Below are 22115 nucleotides of genomic sequence, written 5' to 3' on the forward strand. Positions count from 1 at the left end.
GATTTATAATAAAACTGTAATTAAAAAATGGCTTTTCTTTCATTTCCCTTTTACCTTCTGTCATAGAAAAAGATCATAAAAACATTGAGTTTACATGCTACAAACCATGGTAATTTGTACTTAGATTTCGCCATTTCAACGATAAATTTGATAAACTCATCTTGATATTAATGACAGTAATATCTTTCAAATTAGTTCCTATTCTCACCGCCGCGACTGTCAGCGCCAAGATGGCGTAATTCAAATGTCCAAAATATGACGTCATATAACCTCCATTTATAAAGGTCAATATTGTGGTCTGCATAAAATGAAACAAAATCACCGCATCACTGTACTTTATTTAAACTTAAGCCAAACATAAGTAGCAGTGTTACTAAATACAAATAATAACTCTTAGCAAATAGGTACCTATCTAAATGCCTTCTTAAATACACGATATCTAAAAGTAACCACAAAATACGCTTAGAAAGACAAATTATATATCAATATATTACGAACACATGGCACGAGCCGAATGTAACCCGATAATTCGGAAATCTGTTCGTTGAAATTTAAAAATTATTACTGGCTTTTGATTATCGACAGTGTGTTGCATGAGATCAACTCTAATAGAAAAACTCTAACCTCTATTTTCTTACGTGAATTATAAACAATATTGAGATAACATCGTATATTTAGTACTTCGGTTAAATATTCTGCCAACTTTAATTTTTATTTCGATCGGAATTGGTATTTCGGTTTGTATACATTTGGTATTGCGACAAATAACAGGGGTTTCTAAGAAACTTTCACTCGAAATCGATGGGCGGTAGAGGGGGTGGTACCACCTCTGACATCATGCTTTCTGTTATCACAAACTTTGTGTCTTGAGAATCTGGAAGATAAAATATTCTAGTAAAACGCTACTGCTACCTGTAATATTTTTGCAACGTTTTTGATTCGGCAACGAAGATGTCACAATTAAAATGTTTAACATACTCAAAGACATTTACTGACGACTTAGCAGTCCTCTAGTCTACATTTCATACCAGATGAACACACTGATATACGGAACATCCAAGTTACTGGTACAAAGTAAGAGTAAGGTTAGGGCCTCACCAGTCGCTCTCGACGAAGATTGGGAGCGCTTGTAGAGTCGTTCTAGAATGACGCGCGACGGAGACAGCGGCCGCCGCAGCCGGCGCAGGCCGCCGCAGCATCGCTCGGCTGTCGACATAACGCACCTCAGTATGCTTTATGTCTTGTATGAACACCTTCAATGCCCAGTATCACTTGTAGGCACGGAACGTGTTAAATACAGGAAGTACGAGAGGTGGAGGTGGAGGGTAACTTTAGTCCTCCTATTAATTAAAGATGCAGATGCCGTTAGCGAACGATCACAGCTCGATAGGTAAACTCTAATCTAAACTGTAACTTGAGAATTTCGGATCTCAGATAAATAACTGGTAAGCCATTTAATCCAGTAGCGGTGATCCGATTGTCAGTCCTCTGAGCGTTGAAAGTTTAAAGCAACGTAAGTACAATAGTGATGATGTCGCTGGGCCGCACCGGGCGCGGGGGGCGCAGGGTGCGCGGCGGGCGCGGGGGGCGCGGAGGGCGAGACGCGGGGGTCGTTGCGGCGCGCGCTCAGACCCCCCGCCGCGCACGCGCAGCCAGCGCACAGCAAGCCACACACAGCCACGCCCCACTGCCACCAGCGCCAAGGGCAGCCGCCGCGCCCGCCTCGCCCCCACCACTGCCACCACTGCCAGCCCTGCGACTGAAATACTGGGTTCTGGAAAAACACAATGATTCATGTAGTTAACAATCATCTTCAACTTTCCCTTGTCCCTACGGAGGGTAGGCACAGTATGTACTGCACTCCCATACATTTCTATCAGCCGTCATATATGAAACCATCCCCTTCTTAAGCATATCCTCTTTCACACAATCCATCCATACTTTCTTCGGTCTTCCTCTGCCTTGGTAGCCATCCACTTTCAGTCTTAACGCTTTCTGATTTACTTCCTCTTGCTTCTCAATTTTCATGTAGTTAATAGTATCTGCTCAATTTACGACCACAAAAGACGACGACAATAAAAGTAAAGGTTGTCTTTGAATTTCTACGTCAAGGGTCAAAGTATTTTAGGTATATTGGTACGTGCAATGCTAAAGGAGAATATGTAAGGTACGTACATCGTACCTGTGCAGGCGACTGAGGCCGAGGCGGCAGGCGGCAGCGCCGGGCTCCGCGTGCGTGCCGCGCGGACACGGCGCACACGTGTTCTCGCCCGCCGCCGCACACGTGTTGGCCGGGCACACCGCTGCAACACGTCACAATACATAACCCTCCGCACATCCCTCCTACCGTTACCTAATGATTGACAATGCCAACTTCCGACAATTCCAACCAGCAATGATATGCTTGAATAATGATGCTTTTAAAGGAAGTACCGTAATCATCAAAAATAATCTTGCAAAGTATACACTGAAATTTATATTATATTATATTGTATTGTTTATCCTTAGATCTTCATTTTTTATCAAATTCGTTAGCAATCATCATCACCAACTCACTACAGATCCCTACTGAGCGGCTCGGTTAGTCGTGATAGCAATGGTTTAGTAATATACAGATATGTTACCACAAATCTTCTGGTCAGTTAGCAGGTAGTACCCAGCGGGGCATGCGACCACCACGTCCACGTCTCCGGGGGACATAGACCTCGATAGAACCAGGTACTCCCGATGACCGTTTGAATCTGCGTCAATCACATGCAGGATTAGTAAATTAGAAGAGAAGAAACGACTCACTTAAAAGCGACAATCAGGTAGTGTTAACTCACCTTTAGTTTTCAATTTCTTTGATATCGACATCTTGGGCATATTGCTGTCCACGGGGGTTAGTGTATTATTAAACTTGTCGTAAATGATTACAACTGTAACAAAGACACATTCCGTTACATCTATTACATCTGGGAGATACACCTTCATATCTGTACTATGCTATTACTTGACTGTTAGTACCTTTGACAGTGGTGAGTGCGGGCGCGTTGCTGGCCCACAGCAGTGCGATGGAGCAGGTGAGGTCGCGCCGGCACTCGGGTCCGCACTCGATGCCAGGCGGCGCCACTGCTGTTATAACCACCGTCGGCTTCAGCAGGTCTTCATTTTGCTGTACACACACACATTATACCAACACATTACACATACGATACTTCAAGAATATGGACATTTGTCAATGTAGCTAACTCGGGGTCTTAGTTGACACTAGTTTGAGCATTGCCACATCCAGAAACGTGATGGTATGGGTCTCACTTGTGTTGGCGCTTTAAACAGTTGTGTTTCCATGATTACAATCACTGACCTGATCTGACAGCGATATAGGATGGTCGACGCGCGCAGAGCTGGTAACGATGCCGCAGCAGTTTGCAGACTTCTGTATCTCCTGACCCAAGTTCTGTATGTTCTCAAGGTCCTATAAACAAGAATCATAAGATGTTTAATGATGTGAAATTATTGTTAATTTTGAACGATTAAAGCTACTAACAATAAATAATTTTATGTAATCTCCGACATACGAACGCCCAAAATAAAGGAAAAAAATCACCATGCCAATGATCTACATTTAGAAAAAAATTTAAAGGAGTATAAGCACAAACAGAAATAATAATAGACGACTTGTTACCTCATAAGTACACTCGCCGAGGCACTTGTAAAGCGGTGTAAAAACAATGTTAAAGTCGGGTATCTCTATGACGTTTACTCTCACACTGCGGGCCACGATCTTATCCTGAAAACAAATGTTTAGCATCAACAGTAATGCAGCAGTTTAGAGGTATAAGAAGAAAGTGCTTTGCACTGGTTTCTATGATATTTCTATTGATTTCTTGCCTGCGAGCACGTGTACGTCCCGAAGTTCCTGGGCTCTATGCCAGTGAGCACCAGCGAAGGCCCGACCACCTTCAGGTTGGGCGCGCTCAGCATGGACTTCCTTTCAGCAGTCCACGTATAGCGGAACATATTCGTCAGGTTGGACACCGAGTACACCGGCGTGCCAGACACGTTGCAGAAGATCGATATCGACTTGCCGCGGATCACGAATATCTCATCCTGGAGCATTTTTAGATAAGATACATTTCGGTAACATTTGTCTAAATAAATTTATAAAAAATATGATATACTGTGATAAAAAAATTACGATTCAGTTGTGTGAAATTTATCTCTACCTACCACTAACTCCCGCAGAGGAGGTAAGTTCGTCAAGCCGTTCACGACACTCGTCATGTCTATCGTTTTCCTCTTTCTTCTCTCGTTCTCTCTCCCTCTGTACACTCCATCAGCGCCCAGATACAGTTTGTCGTAGTCCTCCTTATTATTTCCCAGAATATACTGTATCTTCTCTACTGGGTACTTGCTTTCCATTCTTTTATTGTCATCATCGATATAATCGTAATCGACATCATTTCTATAAGGAATGTCTGCAAAGTTATTTTTAGTCGACCTTTTGCCGCGCACCCAGTTCCACCTCCATATCTTACTACCCTGCTCGTTGCCGTGTCTAGACTTCTTCGTCTTCGTGGTGTCTCGTAATTGAAAGATGGACGGCAGGTTCTTGTACGCGTAGCAAGTTATATTCTTAACGAAGGTTCTGAAGGATGTCGCCGGCAGCTTCTTGTACATGTCGATGACATGTATGATAGTTGCGTCGATGTCGCAGAGCGGCCCCCGCACGCAGCTCGGCTCATGGACCTCTTGAGAAAAGGATTGGTATTAATTTTTAAAACTTTCCAAATAAAAAATGAGCAGGTTTAATTATTTTTGTGCAAATAATTGACGTAACTAATGCTATGGTATGCTCTACATTGAAAAGTTTCAGTTATACAGAAACAAAATCTAGATTACTTTTTTATTTTATGAATTAAAGCAATTTGACAATGCGTGTACCTGCTTCGCCATGGGTTTTAGTTTTCTTAAGGTTTTCGTTCTGGAAAAAACATATTGTCGCAAAGTAAAGCAGTGGATATAACAGAAATCAATGTTTTCAAATTATCTACGCAATTGCATGTAAAATATATTGTTTTGATAGTTTTTGTGTACCATCTTAGGTCCATGTTGTTGTTGTTTGTTCACATTCTTGGCAGGAGCCGCTGCGCTTGCAGCGGTTTTGTTGACGGCGGCCTGAGGTACTTTCTTATCTTCTATGTTGTCACACGGAGACTCAGGTGGGCAGCCCGCCTCTGTTACTGTACAAGAAAAAGATCTTACTTTTTGATCTCACTTAATTAGTAGCTTTGTTTTGTTTTTCGTTTACTAAAACCGTATGAAGCACTCTACACATTCTCATTAAAATGTAAGCTATACCGGGGTTAGTGCTGTTTTCTGCCTCCGAGTTATTTTCGTTAGAAGCTTTGTTGTGCACCCGCTTCCCGTGATCCAACTTCCTCTTTAAAGCCCGCCCTTTCGGTCCGTTTTGGTGAGTTTTGGCTACCTTAGAAAATATTTTAAACAGTATTAGTTTTGTTACATGTCTCGTAGAAATATGTATATCCAACTAATCCTCCTAAATTATCGTTCTAGCATTAAAAAATAGATTGGTTTTTTATAATAATAGGGGGCAAACAAGCGGCGAGAACACCTAGGTGGTCAACGACGCCCATGCACATCCGCAACACCTGAGGAACTACAGATGCGTTGAATTGTAGTTAAGAATATCGAACTCACCTTCTCCTTTCGAGTTCCGGGAAGCATTTTAAACTTAAATTTATCAAGGAACTTGTCGAGTAACCCGTGACAGGGTTTAGAACGGCAGGTGTCGGGTGGAGGCTGTAATTCTATAGATGGCAGGTCTTTACGTATATCGTAGTAAGTGTCAGTCGTGGGGCTCGCTGGTGTCGCGTGATGCCTCGCGGAGGGTGAAGTTTTTGTCACCAATTGTGGCCTGTGTTCCTCCTGGTTATGCTTGTTGTACGGACTCTTGTTAGCCACCACTCCATGTCCCATATTCAAGGCGGTCACCGACTTACCGTCTTTGAGGTCACTTTCTTTGCGATTACCTTTAAGATCAGTTTCTTTATGCTGTTGGGGTTTCTCATTGGTCCTAATAAACAGAAATAGAAAATATAGCGACAGTTTGCTTTTATTTTTTATCACAAGAATAGAAATTGTATGTTATGGATATAGAATAAAGTTTCAACATTTAAACTGAATATAGCATTTAGTTTAGCATACGTTTTTATCAGACAAAATACTCACATGAAAACCTCAGAATGCAGCTGGAAAAATGATTGACCGTCGTCGTCTTCATCCTCTGCTGTTTTTCGCAAAGCAATTTTTTGCCACTCCTCGTTGAGTTTATTTGTCTCAAAATCAAGAATAGATAAAAGAAGTTCCTTATTGTCTTTGGTGACAGCATTCATTGTGGTGCCACCGAATAACAGTTCATCTTTTGACTGCGTGTTCTTGAGTGGAACTTTAACCAGATTCGGTTTAGGAGTCGAAGGCAAGTTGGTACTGGTAGCTGGCTCGCTTATTGTGACGTCTTTATTGTTAAGCTTGTGTGATTGAATGGCTGGTCGTTTCTTTGTAAACGAACTTCTAATAGTAATTGTATTGGAAGCTGTGGTGTGTTTGTGTCCAGAGATGGGGGTAGTCGCGGTAGTTACAAGGACGCGCGTGCCGTTCGATGCATCTAAGTAATTAATTGTTGATTCTTTAAGCCTGCTAAAGCTGTATTTTTGTAAGTTTTTACGTAAATTTTCCTCGTAATTATTGACAGCATTTGTAACCGAAATTAAATTAGCTTCCTTTGTAACATTTCTACCGTTTGCATCGAAGTTTTTATTATGGTATTTTGTTGTTCCAGCGGTCTGAATGTGAGTAGTTTTCTTACTACTTTGGATTGTTCTAACTTTGGCACTGAAAGGCTTTATTGCTTTGTACGGCGTAAAATTGTTTACCAGATGAGATGAGGGGTCCTTTATTTTAGATTTGAGCGGTTGTATAGAACTCATTTTCATTCTTTTTCTAGGATGGGAAACGTCCGACAGAACTTTTTTATAAAGAGTATAAGCGGCGATGCTATAATATCGATCTACACTTTGAACTGTGGCGTCGTCTTGATCGAAGTCAAATTTGTTGGAGTTTTCTGTAGTACTTGTAACATTTTCCGTTTTATTATCACTCAAATATTTGAAATTATCATCCAAGTTTTTAGCTTCGTCTGCTAATTGATCTTGATATTTTTTGCCTTTCAAAAAATTAAACCACCTCGATTCGATCCCCTCTTCGCTCAGTGGTGATTCTATTTGGTACTCATTTCTAACGTATCTCTTTTTCACATTTTTCTTAGCTATATTACCTATGGATGGTGTAACGTTGTATGGAAACCAATGATTTTTATCCTTCCTTTTTTTCTTCGGATAACCCTTGAGTGTTAGAAGAGCTTTGATTCCTTTTTTCTTAACATCATCTTTTACGTAATCTCCTGCGTCATCGTAATATAAAATTCCAGGTGTTGCAGTTAAATATGGCGGACCACCTAACGTCGAGTCAAATATACTCTTTTGAGTACTCTCCAGTTTATCAGACTTGCATATAATGTTGACATTGACATTGTCTAAGGAGTACACATTTTTAATACGTCTGTTTTCACCTTCGTTGGCTCTTTTATTAAATGATTTTAAATGCATACATTTTGTTATAACGTCTAGACATTTAGTACCACTGTCGAGGAGATTTTCATCGCCAATGTTATATTTTAAAGCCTTTTCTAAGTGGTCTGCTAATTTTTCTACATCATGAATCAAAGGCTCTCCGATGTAATTACTTTTGTTATCAGGGTTAACAAAGTCACGTTTGTCCATGTACATAAAAACTTTACAAGGACGTCCTTTACATTTCCCTGAAACCCTTTTGAAGTAGTCATATAATGTTTTGTCTATTCTATGCACAGCATCTCTTAGCTTTCTACCACCACTGGGATTTACCCAGAAGTAAGTTTGTATTTCTGTACAATGATCGTTCATGTATTGTGCCAAGTTATCTAATTCGAATATTAATTCTGATATGACGGCATCACTTGCAGCGCACGCGCGGCACATCGTGCGATTTGGTTTACAATGACAGTAACAAACTTTGTCATGGCCTATGTATTTTTTTATTGTGTCCCAATTTATTTCCCTTCTCTGTCTACGATGGTTTATCGTTGCGCTTCGTTTTAATTTTGTGTCAACTTTTCTAAGTTTTCTTTTATGGTCTTTCGTTGTCATTAAGTATTGATATAGCTCCATTAAATGTTTATTGACAACCGCTATAAAATCTTTGCTCAAAGTTACCTTGCTCAAATTATTTGGATTAGGTGACGTTATGCCTTTCGGTGTTACTATAACATCTGATAATTTATCTTTAATGTTGAAATCGGACAATAGTTTACCGCTATCAACAGCTTTTAAAATATACTGACCGTCAGGAATGGATTGATTTTCTACGAGAACATACAATCCGGGTGAAAGTTTGTCTGCTCTAGGTTTTATTTCATTAATGACAGTGAACGTGCAATTCTTTAAGTTACTTATATTTGGTATGTCTGTAGAATTTGTACTAGTTGTTACATTTTTAGGAGGAATAACAAATGCAGCTTCAGTAGGCACTGGGTCTACATCCTCAACTGAATGTATTTGGTACTCAATGTCGACCGGTGTTGACAATCTGGCCGTAAACACTTTTCTTATCCTGACTGGTTCACTGAGGGATCTCTTTTTATCTATTGAAATATTGCACGGGATAGCGATGTGGACTTGAATAGAGTTACTTATTCCATCACTGGATTTAACAAATGGTTGTGTCGCTTTTGTTGATTGTTCGGCAATCGTTGATTTATTTGCGATTTCGTTGAACGCTCCAACTATTTCGTTCTCATTTAAGTTTCGATTCTTCCGCATTAAATCTACTATTACTTCGATCGCAGCAACGTCTTTGGCGGTAAAAGTATTTTGTGATTTTACGTCGCGTTTCAAATGTTTATTTGTTGTGTTATTTTTTATTTTAGTTGTTGTATCAAATTTATTATCATCTTCGTTATAGTCCATGTCCGCAGTGTGGTAATCCTATTAAAAGTAATTCATAATTATTTTTTTTAATGAGTAAAGTTTAAAAGCGAGTGGCGGCAAAAATAGTAAAGTTACTTTAACATGACACTTACATAATAATTACTGGTGATGTATAAACTCTCTTCATCTAGTTCCTTCATATCCTCCGTGGTGAATGGCGTGGTGCTGGTTTTGGGCGAGCTCTCAGTTGTGCTGACCGAGCTCTCGGCGCTGACGGTCGGTGAGGTGGCGACGGTTATCTTCAGCGAAGGCAGGGTCGAGTTGATAGTTGGGCATTTGCTTTTCTTAGTTATTTCAGTGGTCGCGCTTGTTATATTCTCATTGGATAACTTAGCCATAGAAATAGTCGGAAGTGCATTTGTCAGCAAACCACCATTGAACGCTTTGTTTTCTATCTTTTTCGAGAATATTTTCGTTGTTATTATGACGAACTGAAATAGGATATGAGATATTACTCCATCCTTTATTAACTAAGGTTATTTTCAGAATTTGTGTTTTATACTTACACGATGGTCGCTGGTTTTTGTTTTAACTGTTTGTTTAGGGTTAAGTTTTGTACGCGTCGTGACCGGGGTAGTTGTTTTTGTTAGTTTTTCCTTCACGACGCTAGTTTGTGTATGACTATTAGTGCATTCAGTGAGCTTCATCGGTTTTTCTGTGGTCGTTTTCACTGGCGTGGATGGTGTAGTTTGCTAAAAAGAAAGGAGGTGTAAGTATTTGCAAGATCTATCAAAAATCTCCATCTCAGAAAACGTGGCACTGGCGTACACAGGAATCATGAAAATAAATTAAAATCTAATATTTACTGGACCAACCCAGCTGATTAAAATAACAGTCAAATCAGACCATACAAGATTAGCTAATAATTATTAAGACCCTATTCATTTATATTCCCTTAGTTATTTCAGATGAAATATGAGATACAAAAGAAATATGGTAAAAGATAGTAAACAGTTCAGTATACAAACAGGTTTATCTCCACGCTTCGTTGCATACGGACTCTTGCATAATGTAGTTTTCGCTGTGGTAGTTGTTGTTGAGCGGCTCGACTTTAGTGGAACTGTCGCTATGCTCTCTGTCCAAACAGACACATTATAAAATTTATTAAAAGAAAAAAATAGCCATGAAGAAGAATTGAGCGACAAAACATTAAATAAGAATAGAAAGGAAAAAATAATTAATCTGTTAATAAAAAGAAAGTATAATAGATTTAGATAAATAAAATATTATACTTGTAGTTGCTGTGGTTGTGGTCATCGATCTTCTGACAGTAGTCGAGGGTATAATGATTGGAATAGAATCGTTGATTGACACCTCGATCTGATTCTGTTCCATTGCGAACACAGACGTACCTAAAATTTAGATAACGTTAGATAAAAGTACGATGACAATAACATTTTGATTTCACCAATATTACCTTTCTTGAAGGGACCTCTGCGTGGTTTCACAGCAACAGCTCGCGGTCGACTCAGCTGTTTCAGATCGTATATGATGGTGCCCCGCCTCGGTTCCATTGTTGTTTTTTGTGATGCTTTTGAATCTGCTACTTCGTTGCGGTCTGGAAGAAGATGAAGCTGTGATTATCACTTCCGTATACACCTCTGTTTATACATATCCATATTATTGCTTTACTAAGTGGTTTTTACTTGATTGCTATCGTCTAGATTAAAAAAGCTTAAAAGATTAAAATTCCTTTCGTCAACATAAGTTAAATGATTTCCTTTGCAGCAGCATATTTAGCAAATATATTGTCAACTCCATAATCGTTTTTAAGGTTAATGACTGTTTGTATTGCTCCTAGTTGAATGTATTATAATTAACTATTAGGATGCACTTTACCTGCATCAGCACTGGGTATCCTCCTGATACGATCGCCTGACATCAAATCCATCGCGGAGCGCGGTTCGGCAACTCCACTAAAAAGTCCACAAGCGTTAGCACTCTCGTCCAGGCCATCCGAAAAACTCGGCTCCACCGTTTTCAGTATTCCAAATTTAGTTAGCAACTCTAGTAGAGCTATTCCCGACACATATTTCAATATGAAATCGTTCCAAATCGACTTTGGCGGACTAGGTAGCGGCGTGTAGCCGCTGCGCTTTGTGTCGGGCATGTAGTATGTGGGTAGGTCGATGTGTATCATTACGTTGGGTCGCGTGAAGTTCTCAACGGCCTCGACTACCCTGACCAATTCTTTTATTTGTTCATCTCTGTCGGAAGTGCAAGCACTCACTTTACGGATGGCTTGGACAAATCTGCCGAGAGCGGCTAAAAATCCTAAATGTCTGGAAGTCAACTATGTCAAGTAAAATACAACAATATAAGAAGTACAAGTACTTCCCTAAAATTCAGATCAAGTATACTTGGTGGAATTGTACTAGCTGTAATTAATGACATCGAAAAGGAGAGGTAGTCGCTGGAGTTATCATCGAATTTCCACTTTAATGAGTAGAAAGTCGACGATGTCACAATTGAATACGATTTAGAAGATTTTGGACTTTACTAAAGTTTCAAGAGTGGACTTAGTATATTGATATATTAACTTGGAATGCACTTTTTTGTTAGTCAAAATTATGAAACTTTGAAATAAAAATTGTAACAGCGTCACCTGTCTTGGTCGATTGTCATCTGACGCCTCTTACGTTTACGTCGTCTTTTTGGTCGCCGAAGCACATCTCCTGTATTAAGAAAGGTGGATTAATTTATCGAAAAACGTTCTAAAACTAGTTAGTTTTTATTCTTACAACTTACTGTCTCTTATAAATTCTTGTATATTCTTGGAATAAAAACCAGAGTTTCCAAATACTTTTAATCGCTGTGACGAGATATCTGTAATTAAAAAATCATTAAGACAAAGGTCATTGAATCAATGAATAAAGAAATACATTTAAAATGAAATTAAGGAAGTACAATTTATAAAAACCAACCATGTTTGCCGTTTCTTTTATCCTTTATTTTATTAGAAGCGATGTCATCCAATATAAAGTCATATTTCGATGTTTTTGTTGTTACATCCATTTTCTTTGCATTCGTGTACAGATCGTAATCAAAGTAATTTTTACTCTGCTTTGAATCTGAATGATCAATGAAGTCGCTATTTCCTTTGCTTGGTTTATACGCGTCGCCAGCTGTATTTTTTTCTTTGCCTAGTACTTCTTGTTTTTTATCGGATTTGGAATGATACAACAAGTTGTTGTGCACTAAGGGAGAGTAGGACAGCTTGTATTTGTCTGTTGTTGCTCTAGGACGACCGTCGTCCATTTTATTTATCGGTAACACTTCTGAGAACGTTTTAGACAGCTCTGAAATATTGATTTTTATTTTATTTTCAGTGGGAAAGACATCAATATATTTGTGAGAAAGCTTTAATTTGTGTTCTTGTAGATGTTGGTGCTCTAAGTTTCCAATATCTTCATTGTCCTCAAGTGTGGGACTATTAAGTATATCGTGAGTATCGACTTTCCCGAAATTGAGTTGATCTTCCAAAGTATCAAAAAAATATTCGCTATCTTCATCGTCCGTTTTAGCTGTAAAATTGACAGTGGATTCCGTCGACTGAGAATGTTGCCTACCAATATTTCTAAGAGGATTTAGTTTAATGTATTTATTAAAAAGTTCTGCACCTAGGTAGTCTAGCGTAGGCGAGCCTCTGTAAGGTTCTTTAATGTCTCTTTTGATCCTCTTAGCATTGATATTATTTTTAATATCATCAGTGAATCCATGGTTATACTTATTTTCTATTTCTGTTGCCAATTCATTATTAATATACCTACCCAGTTTTCTCTTAGGCGTTGCAGTGGTACTTTGGTTCGTGGCATGGGTTGCGTTCTTTGGGTCCAGCACATGAACGCTTTCTGTTGTCTGGTTGTACAGAATGGGATCTAACGCGACAACTGAACCTTTCGCTTGCAGATCAGACTTGAAACTGTCGGGCGAAGGAAAGTAAACAGGAGAGGTGACTGACTTTACGTCGATGTTGTTATCACGTAGGAAATTTTCAAAATCTTCATTCCTCATCGGCAGAGGCGTAGAGAAATGTTGCTCGGGGACCTTGTGTAGTTTTGTTAGTATGTTCACCTAAAACATTTATAACTCTCTGTACACAATTTTCAGAAATTAACAATTGGGGCCAAAGGCAATTAAAATTAAGCATCAATATAACTATTACAAATAGTAGACAAACTCACAGGAGATAATGCATGATGTGAAGTCTTTGCTGTAGTTTCTTCTGTAACAAAGATCATATAAATAAATGAGTTGTTTTATTCTACATGTCTGGTGTAGCTTGACAAATAATAAAATCTAAGACAAACGTACCTCGAACTTCTTTTAATATGTTCAAGCTGTCATCGTAAGCCAACAAGGTGGTGTCGAATAACATAACGTCGGAGGCAGTGGCGCTCTCTTTCACTGTCGTATTACCTAGAAAATATACACCATGTAAATATCTCAAATTTAAATATAGAGCCCTACTCCTATAAGCTGCTCGTATGTTTATAAGAATGGCACGTGACATTGCCACTTGACTTTCTAGGAATAAGAAAATGAAGTCGCGCAAAGAAGATTTTATGCCTGCACGGATTGAAACTTCTTAGGCAGCCTTAAGTTATTGATTACAGTTTCCTTACAAGCTTTCGTTAAAAATCTGTATAAAAACATCGTTGGCTAAGTAATGAGAAAAAAGATAATGCACCACCTATTATTTACCTGGATTAGATTTACTTTTAGCGGGATCTTCAATTTGAACGCTGTGCGTTACGAAGAAGCTGGGATGTAATATGCCGCGGTACTGCGTGCTCAGCAACCCGGGTACTTCTAGACGCACTTCACTCCGCGACAATGGATTCATATCGTGAGCGGCGATGTTACGTCGCCTGATTTTATGATTATCTTGATAACTCTTTTCTATTTTTTTAATTAAAAATTCTTCGTTCGTTTCCGCGTTCTTGGGAGATGTCTTGTTCATTTTAGTCGCCTGCTCAAATTGTTTTATTTTGCTCTTCAACTTCTCCCCGCCTACTGGTTTCTTGATGTCTAACAATTTGTCCAATCTGTGCAGTTCACTTTTCAGGGCCGTCATATCAGGTGGCTTGTACATATACGGTTGTTGGATGTTCTTTAATATATTTTGCCAAGTCGTATATTTATCAGAATCCAATATATCATTGTGCCACATTTCTAAATCATTTAGATAGTTGGGCGTCGTTTGATATCTTCTTCTCGAGTTTGAAAATTTCCTCCTTTTGCTGCTGATTAGTCTGTGTTTCTTCATCCTGGGAGACACCTCGTATAATGGCATCGTGACAAGCTGCGCCTGCCGCACAATATTGTCGGCTGTACTCGAGTTGTCCAGATTGAAAGGCTGGCTATCATCATTCAATTGAATATAAGAAAAGAAGTGAGATTCCGTAGTGGGGAGTATTCTGCTATGTGTTATTCCATTGTTTTTATATTTGCCTGTATCAATTATTTCGTCGTCGGAATTTATTGAACTTAAATAAATACGTTGTAGATTTTCTTTAGCCATTTTGTTTGGCCTCACAAGTGCTGTGAATCTTCGTATCAGATTAATGTCGTTTATTTTGTTTCTGACTGCCTTGTACGGCGATACTGCGTAGTCGTATATACCTTGAGTTGTGTAATCATTCAACGTCTTGACGGTTGTTACTTTAATATTGATAAAGTCAGCATCGTTGAAGTCCGGTCTATTTCGTGCGCTTCCAGTTAGCGTTCTGTAAATCGTGGATGTCGGCGGCGGAGTGACTTTCGTGGTCATAAGTATCGGACACGGTTCTAAAAACAAACGTCTTATTTTTAAACAATTACTTAATTCGAGATATTTTATATTTATAGTGTACTCAAATCTGAAGCATTTGTAAGTCTATTTTTTCAAACTTCTGATTCTTTGGTGCTTCATTTTTCGATTTTAATGTAAACTTAAAGGACCATGGTCAATTCTTTTGTGATTACCTCTTTAGAAGAAAGTCTTTATAAAATTAATATAAGGCGTATAACTGTAACTCACCTGTCATTACAGTTTCGTTACCACATGGAACATCGTTTTTTTCGACACAGCTAGTATGTGGGAAATATTTTTTCGGTACCGTGGTCTTGAAGGGCAGGTCTTTTGTAAAACTCTTTAACTTAGAAGATTCCGGGATTACGGTCGGTATATCCATCTTTATATCGTCTAGGTTCGGCGGCGGCTTGTTATACTTCATAGACTTGAACTGATTGACGTGAGTATCAAGCATATCGTAGTCGAACATTTTGCTCAAAACTACATCCGGCTTTCCATCGATTCGTACGTTAAACATTTTTTTCAATTTCTTTAATGGATTTAAACTCTTTATGGTTCGCGGTGAATCCCGCTTCTTTAGTATCGACTTTTGGTTTTTCTTATTTTTGTGAAATCGGAAACGAAGATGGTTTAAAAACTTTCTTAGCCTGCTGTCATGGCCGGTGTTCCTCAGGTTGACGACGGCGGTCGGCTGGGTCACCACGTTCAGGTCCACATACGCGAACTTGCCTGATTTCTTTTTCATTTTCCGCGGCCGGTCCGACGACAATTCTTTCAAGGCGTCCAACTCGAGATCTGGCAAATAACTGCGATACAGTTGGTATTCGTTATCAGTGTCGTCATTTTGCAAGTTCCGGACGGGTCTATGCAGAACACTTTCTAGCAGTAAGTCTATGTTGACCTCTGTGCTTGTGTTTTTATCATATTTATCATCATATTTTTCATTCCTATCATAAAGTTTTGTATTTACATTTTCGGCTATGTTATTGCTCTCACATCCCATCTTCAGACCTATCGTCAAAATTTAGCAATTAACTAATAAACCATATCGGTCAAAGCAAGAAGGTTTCTGTTCTTATTATAAATTTAAACAACAATAGATATCAAAGCAATGCAACTTTCATTCCTATTAAAATTAGTAATTTCCAACTTTTCTAATCTCCTAATTTTATTGCAACAAAAACATACTTGCATAATACTGATACACTGAATAGTGTAGTAAAGTTACGAACGAAATTATTCTTACCGTGCTTTAAAACTTTCTCCAATGCTGATGTTGTTTGAGTTTTGTACATTTTTAAAACGTTCGCCAGCTGGTCTAAGTCTGCGTCCTCGCTCTGCCTCTGCTGGTCGGTGGTGGCTATCAGATTGTCGTTATCGCTCATAATAGTGGCGCTACATCTGGACGAGTCAAATTTGTTGTTGCTTTTATTGTTTTCTGTAATCATGGGTCTCAGCGACACAGTCTGCGATGAATGGTACTTTTTGGGCTGACCAGAATCGATAAAGACATAAAAATGTTTCTTGAACCAAGATTCCTCGCTCTTGGTCGATATGTCTTGGTCCTCGGTAGTCTCAGCGGCATCATAGAACGCCCTCTTGTACCGCTTGGGCACCGTCGGCAGTTTGTTCAGTATAAACTTGCCGATGTCATCGACGCTGTGGTGTCTGTGCGCCTGATAACGAACTAAATTCGAGTAGTTTTGCACGCCTTGCTCCTGTTGAAATTTCAAGTAATGTTTGTAGCCGTTCACATAATCGTTGTAGTATAATTTTTCAGCTAAATCTTTAAAGTCGGTCGTCATAGGATTTGTCGGTTGTGTGTTGATTTCGATATTTTCAAGAGGCTTATCATTGTCCACCTCGGTCTCGTACTGCTCGTGCTGCTTGGTGTCCGCCGCCACGCCATAGCTCGCCGCGTCCTCCGACGTCTTTCTCTGCAAGTTAGTTAAAACTATTTCATTTCTACTGGAATTAGTTTTGAGCTCGGAGTTTCGATCACCGCTCTTAGTTTTAGAGTGTAAAGATATAGGACGTTCTTGATAAAAATCTTTTAATAGTAACTCAGACTTAGTAATCAGGTCGTAATCATCGTCATCGGGAGGCTGCGCTGAGGTGTCGTTTATGTCACGAATACTTCCGGTATAGTTTATCGCTGAGAACTTTTTGTAACGCATTGGGGAGTTTCTAGATATATCGTAATCGATAAATACACTTCTATTACTAGTGTTATCAGAGGGAGCGACGCTGTGGGCGCTGTTCGCGCTGTTCGCGCAGCCTCGTAGTTTATCGTACCAATATTTAGTTTCGTTTCTTATAACGCTCTCACTAACTTTAATTTCTTTACATAATTGACTTTTTACCTTTGTTAACGTTTTCTTCAGTTCGTCCACATTAACATAGTTTGATATGTTGCGACTTGTGTTTAAATTACGTTTCATATTATTTTTAAATGTCGCAGATTTAGTACTCCTGTAAGAGAACGGAATCATCCCGAGCTCGGTGATGAATCCTTTAGTAATAGTTTCGATTGCGTTCATTTTGATGTTGTTCAATATCGCTTCGATCTCGGAAGTTTCCACCATGTATTTGTCCATGTCCTCGGACAGTGGTGTTGTGAATTTATTGAAATTGTACGGCCCGTTGGGATTCATCATAACGGACATTAAACTTGTGTAAGGATCAGTCTTCATGTTGTATATTTCTTTTAGATGATCTAATTTAGTGGTCAATTCTGTCAAAGATAAATCATTGCCCTCCGTGAAGGTCTGTTGGCTCGGCTTCATCGTCGTAAATGGGAAGTTATTTCTCCAGGTGTAGTTATCGTTTATGGATAAATGTCTTTTGCCTTTTTTTAATTTATCAGTAGTTATTGGCGATTCATCACTGCTTACGGTATTTGCCCAACTTCTATTAGAGCTGTCGTAGTTTATAACTTTCCGCACCGTCTTCTTATCAAAATCACCTTGTCGTTTGTCCAACTTGCTTCGTTTCTTTCTTCTGCTCCGTTGTTTGAGCAGCAAGTAACCTTTGTCGTTGTCCTTGGTAATGTTATCTCTCTTGTCAGCTTTCACCGGGTGCTTCTGGGCCCTCGGAGCTGTGCTCTGTATCCGAATTCTCGCCATCATATCGTTGGAGATGAATTGCTTCTTCTTCTTCCCCTTTAGTCTGTCTATTAGTCTTTCGAAGAAGCCTTTTCGTTGCGATTTAGTTACTAGAGGTTCATTGCTCTTACCTGTTACTTGCACATATCTAGTTACATTAATGTTATCGGAAGACAAGAGGGATGAATCTAACTTGGTGTACTTGGGTGTCCATGACTTGTGGAAGTTGATGTCCTCCTGGTATCCATTCCTAATGTGAAATCGATTCTGTTTAACATCGTGTTCTTTATCGTTTTCTAAATCATGAATACTGTCGATTACATTGATAATTTCATCATCCTTTGCGATACTTTTAGATATTGTGTGGTTTTCAACAAGCACCATCAGGTAAAACAAGCTGGAAACAAGGAACTAATTAAATGTGTATTATAATCTTTATATGAATAAGAAACTAGTTATATAGACCTATGATTGCACAGACAAGACACGAAAACATTGTCAGACTTAATACAGTATCAAAATTTGTTGCAACAAGTATATTTATACGCCATAAGGATTAAATGACTTCCAAATACGAATTCTAAGATCCCCTCCCCTGCCCTGTCACCACCATATTGTGAAACATTTGAAGTAATATTTTGTGGTACATATTTACTGTGATCACTGACGCGATATTTCAATGTTATACTTTAAAGAGTTTATCGTAAATATGCATATAACTTATTTGAAATAATTACTAGATTTACGCCACATTTTTACCCACGTATATCGTTTGACACCTTACATTTGGGCTTAAAAAGTTAAAATCTTACTCACCATAAAAAATTGAAAAATAACATTTGCTATGTACTAAGTAATCCAAACCGAGCATGATACCATAAAATAAAGCTAAACTTAACAAAATAAACCCATACCAATACTTTTACAACTCTTTTATATAAATTGCAGATTGTCAATAGTTTTGCAATTGTTTTGTTCCGTGACAGCGTCAGTTTGAATTACTTCTTTATGTCACTTTGATCGCTTCTTTTATAAAAAGTATTTATGTTATCTTCTATGTAACGCCAAGGGCGAAGACACACGAGCGACGACGCGTCAGACATAAGAAGTTTCTTTAGATCAGTAAACTCGACTGCATTCTGAGTAGAAGTTTAAACAATCAATGTTGTCGACAAAGGAAAGGATGAACAGAGAGAGGATATTTCCCTTTACGTATGTATCCCTCTCCAAATCCCTTCCCCCTCCCTTCGTGTGGAAAATACCTTGTATAAAAAGTGTACAAAGGGGAAGACTTAAATTACTATAAACGTAAAAATACGTTAGTTTCCTTGTAAAAAAAATTGACTATATTATACGTCTCTAACATTGTCATCTATCTTACTTAGACCACAAACATAGGCCTTTAGTTCATAATTATTTTTAACTTTTAAAGCTATAAGGGAAAGGGTTAAGACCCAAGGTAGCTAAAAAGGGTGTAAAAAAATTCATGTTAATCAAAAATTTATTAATTTAAATTACAACTAAGTTTATCATTGATACTGCGGGTTGACGTAAATGCCGATATCGTAGCCGAGTGCCTTTCCACGCTCGCTCTTCATGCGCATGTTGACGAAACTGTGCCCCACGCCGCCCGCGGTTATGTTGATGGACGCCTTGCTGTGCAGCGTGTCCAGCGCCTGGATTCCCTGCAAATACAATGGATAATCCTGAACTTCTCCCGTTTTTATATTGGCTAGTGTAATCAATTAGTGCATTACGAATTCATTTATAAAATAAAGTGTGTGTGACTTTCAGTTATCGGCCGCGGGAGCTCTAAAGTGCAGAAAGTTTTAATAAAAGATTATTATTTCAGGGTTCTCAGAAATCTATGTCATTTCAACTTGTTTACGAATATATTTTGAAATTACTATTTATAAAGTTAAAACATAGTGATTTTTTAACTCCGTGGTCCAGAAATATGTTGTTTATTAATAGTTTTTTTTTATAACATAAGGTGGCAAACGAGCAAGCGGCTACCTGAAACCACCAAAATGGCGAAGCGACCGCTGCCCATAGACATCCGCAATTGCAGATGCGTTGCCTACCCTTATACGACGGAGGAGGAGACGCACATAAAGAGGTTATTTCCCCTTCCTATGCATCTCCTCCACTGTCAAATCCACTTCCTCTTCCCAACCTCTCCTTATAAGAAAAGGGTGGTAAAGAGAAAGGGACTTAAATTAGGCCTCCGGCACCACACTCATCAGACGAAACACGGAATTGCTTCCACTTCACGCCTGTTTTCTGTGTGGTCGTGGTATTACACCGGGCGTGCCGGCCCATTCGTGCTAAGATGTTAAAGCGGGCACTACCACTATCAAAATAGTTTCTCAACATTAGTAATAATAATATAATATATTACTATCAGATAAATTTCCTTTCTAATAGTGAAGTTTTTTTTTTTTAATCAGCCCAGTAATTTTTGAATTATATCAATACATACAAAAATATATCTTTCCTCTTTATAATATTACTTTGAGATATAGATGGTACTTTATACAGCTAAGATTCCCGGCAAATGTTCATCTACACGTGTGAACGTCCCACAGCTTTGCGCCGCTCATATCCGGCGCTTGTTACAATAATACGAGTAAAACTATAGAATGTTATGCAACAATCAAAACGGAATATAGTAGCTATATACAACTCATTGTTTAAAACGACCTGAATCATCTAGATATCTAAGCACTTCAATGAATTGTGAATAATTGAAAACATTTATCATTACTGAGGACTTCCGACATGTTGATAAATATATATTCGTCCTTAACTGACGGGGCTATCTATTATATCTTTATATATATATAAAGGTGGCAAAAGTGCAAGAGCGCACCTTGATCCGCTGACGGTCTGGCGAAGTATACGCAATTGCAAATGCGTTGCCTAGCCTTAATCAACGAAGGCGAAGACGAAAAAAATCAGGATATTTCCCCTTTTTATGCGTCTTTTCCATCGTCAAATTCACTTTTCCTTCCCACCCTTCCCTCTTAAGAAGAGGGGGGGAAAGGGAAAAGGACTAAAATTAGGCCCTTTCTGGTGTAAGCAATAGTATATTTAGATTGATAGCACGAAAATTGGCTAGAAAGTATCGAGGTCAAAAATTTCTATGAAATTTTATTTTTGTCAATGTCGATAAGAGACACGAAAAACTTTAAATAGATATCAGATATACTACGAATCATACAATTTTATGCTCAGTTGAAATATTAACTGAACAGTAACTATCAGTTACAAGAATAAACTAATAAATACAGCATGATTATTTTTTCTTAAAGATTTCAACACAATTTATTATTAAAACTGATAATTGCCAGTTCTGAGTACTTCGGATATCGTTTTCCTAGAAATTTCTTCGCCTATTTATGATAAAGCGGTTAGTTGGCCATTTTACTTACTTTATAGAGGAAAATGTAATTAACATAATTTGGGTTAATTATCGGTTTAATTAAATACAACATAATTTTCAAATTAAAGTAATAAAATATTCGATAGCTACTTCACTTTTTTTTGGTTTTAAAAGCATTCGTTTAGGCATTTTTAACGGATCTGATTTGTAAAAAGCTTGGTCATATAGTAAAAATTATGGCCAACAATTTAAGAGACAAAACGTTTATAATGCCAAGACCATCGACTCAAATTAAAATGAATTCTATTTTAATAGGTTTAAAAATAATAAGAAAGGGGAGCACATTTCAGTACTCCACGTTGATCTTGTTGGCCATAAACATTCTTACAACGACATTGTTGCGGTCGTTTTAACTCCTGTTTTTTATATTAAGCTTTATGGAGTTTATATTAATATAATTGTGTTTTTAGTCATAAGTATTTACATACCTGAATAACTTTATTATCTGGTGACGAGTAGAAAAAATATTTCACCCTTTTGATGAATGGTATTGCGTTGTACTCGACTCTCTTGTGTTCAGCGAGGACCACTCTGTTCGCAGTGTTGCCTATCACGAGGTGGTCACCGCCCACACACAGCAGTGAAGTGGTCAAAATTGTTAATAAGATTATGGTCTTCATTGCGAAGGGATTGTGCGCCTGTCACTCTGGTCTACACGATTGTGCTCGATTATCAAAGGT

General features: G+C 38.4%; 3 protein-coding genes across 5 annotated transcripts; all 3 read right to left on the reverse strand.

Annotated features, from left to right (window-relative positions):
* Window positions 1-320: 320 nt before the first annotated feature.
* LOC106101380 lies at window positions 321-9789 on the reverse strand. 3 transcript variants are annotated; one of them, XM_013280601.1, is made up of 18 exons: window positions 9596-9789; window positions 9182-9520; window positions 6235-9086; window positions 5704-6079; window positions 5344-5470; window positions 5080-5225; window positions 4927-4966; window positions 4213-4733; window positions 3874-4092; window positions 3668-3772; window positions 3347-3457; window positions 3007-3154; window positions 2826-2918; window positions 2625-2741; window positions 2176-2303; window positions 1522-1774; window positions 1099-1206; window positions 321-874 (listed from the first exon to the last, which is right to left on the reverse strand). In XM_013280601.1, exons 1-18 carry the CDS (start codon window positions 9734-9736, stop codon window positions 789-791), a joined length of 5910 nt encoding a protein of 1969 aa, XP_013136055.1. In that variant the 5' UTR covers window positions 9737-9789; the 3' UTR covers window positions 321-788. The 3 variants fall into 3 exon arrangements, with proteins under 3 accessions (XP_013136055.1, XP_013136057.1, XP_013136056.1); XM_013280603.1 differs by lacking the exon at window positions 1522-1774 and having other exon boundaries at window positions 782-874; window positions 2183-2303; XM_013280602.1 differs by lacking the exons at window positions 321-874; window positions 1099-1206 and having other exon boundaries at window positions 1570-1774; window positions 2183-2303.
* Window positions 9790-10061: 272 nt separating this feature from the next.
* On the reverse strand, window positions 10062-18972 carry LOC106101288. Its single transcript, XM_013280454.1, has 12 exons — window positions 18807-18972; window positions 16133-18387; window positions 13404-13508; window positions 13274-13314; window positions 12860-13163; window positions 12014-12388; window positions 11838-11915; window positions 11695-11764; window positions 10929-11005; window positions 10507-10647; window positions 10322-10441; window positions 10062-10162 (listed from the first exon to the last, which is right to left on the reverse strand). The coding sequence occupies exons 1-12, from the start codon at window positions 18827-18829 to the stop codon at window positions 10062-10064; spliced, it is 3690 nt and encodes a 1229-aa protein (XP_013135908.1). The 5' UTR covers window positions 18830-18972.
* Window positions 18973-19477: 505 nt separating this feature from the next.
* Window positions 19478-22094, reverse strand: LOC106101334. Its single transcript, XM_013280517.1, has 2 exons — window positions 21864-22094; window positions 19478-19675 (listed from the first exon to the last, which is right to left on the reverse strand). Exons 1-2 carry the CDS (start codon window positions 22053-22055, stop codon window positions 19520-19522), a joined length of 348 nt encoding a protein of 115 aa, XP_013135971.1. The 5' UTR covers window positions 22056-22094; the 3' UTR covers window positions 19478-19519.
* Between the last annotated feature and the right edge of the window lie 21 nt (window positions 22095-22115).

This window comes from Papilio polytes, unplaced genomic scaffold (genome assembly GCF_000836215.1).
Source record: "Papilio polytes unplaced genomic scaffold, Ppol_1.0 DF823991.1, whole genome shotgun sequence".
NCBI classification, from domain to species: domain Eukaryota; kingdom Metazoa; phylum Arthropoda; class Insecta; order Lepidoptera; family Papilionidae; genus Papilio; species Papilio polytes.

Excerpts from the sequence above, each read along its gene's own strand:
- LOC106101380 (XM_013280601.1), bottom strand. The coding sequence starts at position 9,736 with ATGAAGCTCACTGAATGCACTAATAGTCATACACAAACTAGCGTCGTG. Across the intron at positions 5,226-5,343 it reads AGAAAACAGCACTAACCCCG|TAACAGAGGCGGGCTGCCCA; the intron begins GTATAGCTTACA and ends TTTCTTGTACAG. Across the intron at positions 3,155-3,346 it reads CTATATCGCTGTCAGATCAG|CAAAATGAAGACCTGCTGAA; the intron begins GTCAGTGATTGT and ends GTGTGTGTACAG.
- LOC106101334 (XM_013280517.1), bottom strand. The coding sequence starts at position 22,055 with ATGAAGACCATAATCTTATTAACAATTTTGACCACTTCACTGCTGTGT. Across the intron at positions 19,676-21,863 it reads CAGATAATAAAGTTATTCAG|GGAATCCAGGCGCTGGACAC; the intron begins GTATGTAAATAC and ends TTGTATTTGCAG.
- LOC106101288 (XM_013280454.1), bottom strand. The coding sequence starts at position 18,829 with ATGTTATTTTTCAATTTTTTATG. Across the intron at positions 10,442-10,506 it reads CAGAGGTCCCTTCAAGAAAG|GTACGTCTGTGTTCGCAATG; the intron begins GTAATATTGGTG and ends TCTAAATTTTAG. Across the intron at positions 10,163-10,321 it reads CACAACCACAGCAACTACAA|AGCATAGCGACAGTTCCACT; the intron begins GTATAATATTTT and ends GTTTGGACAGAG.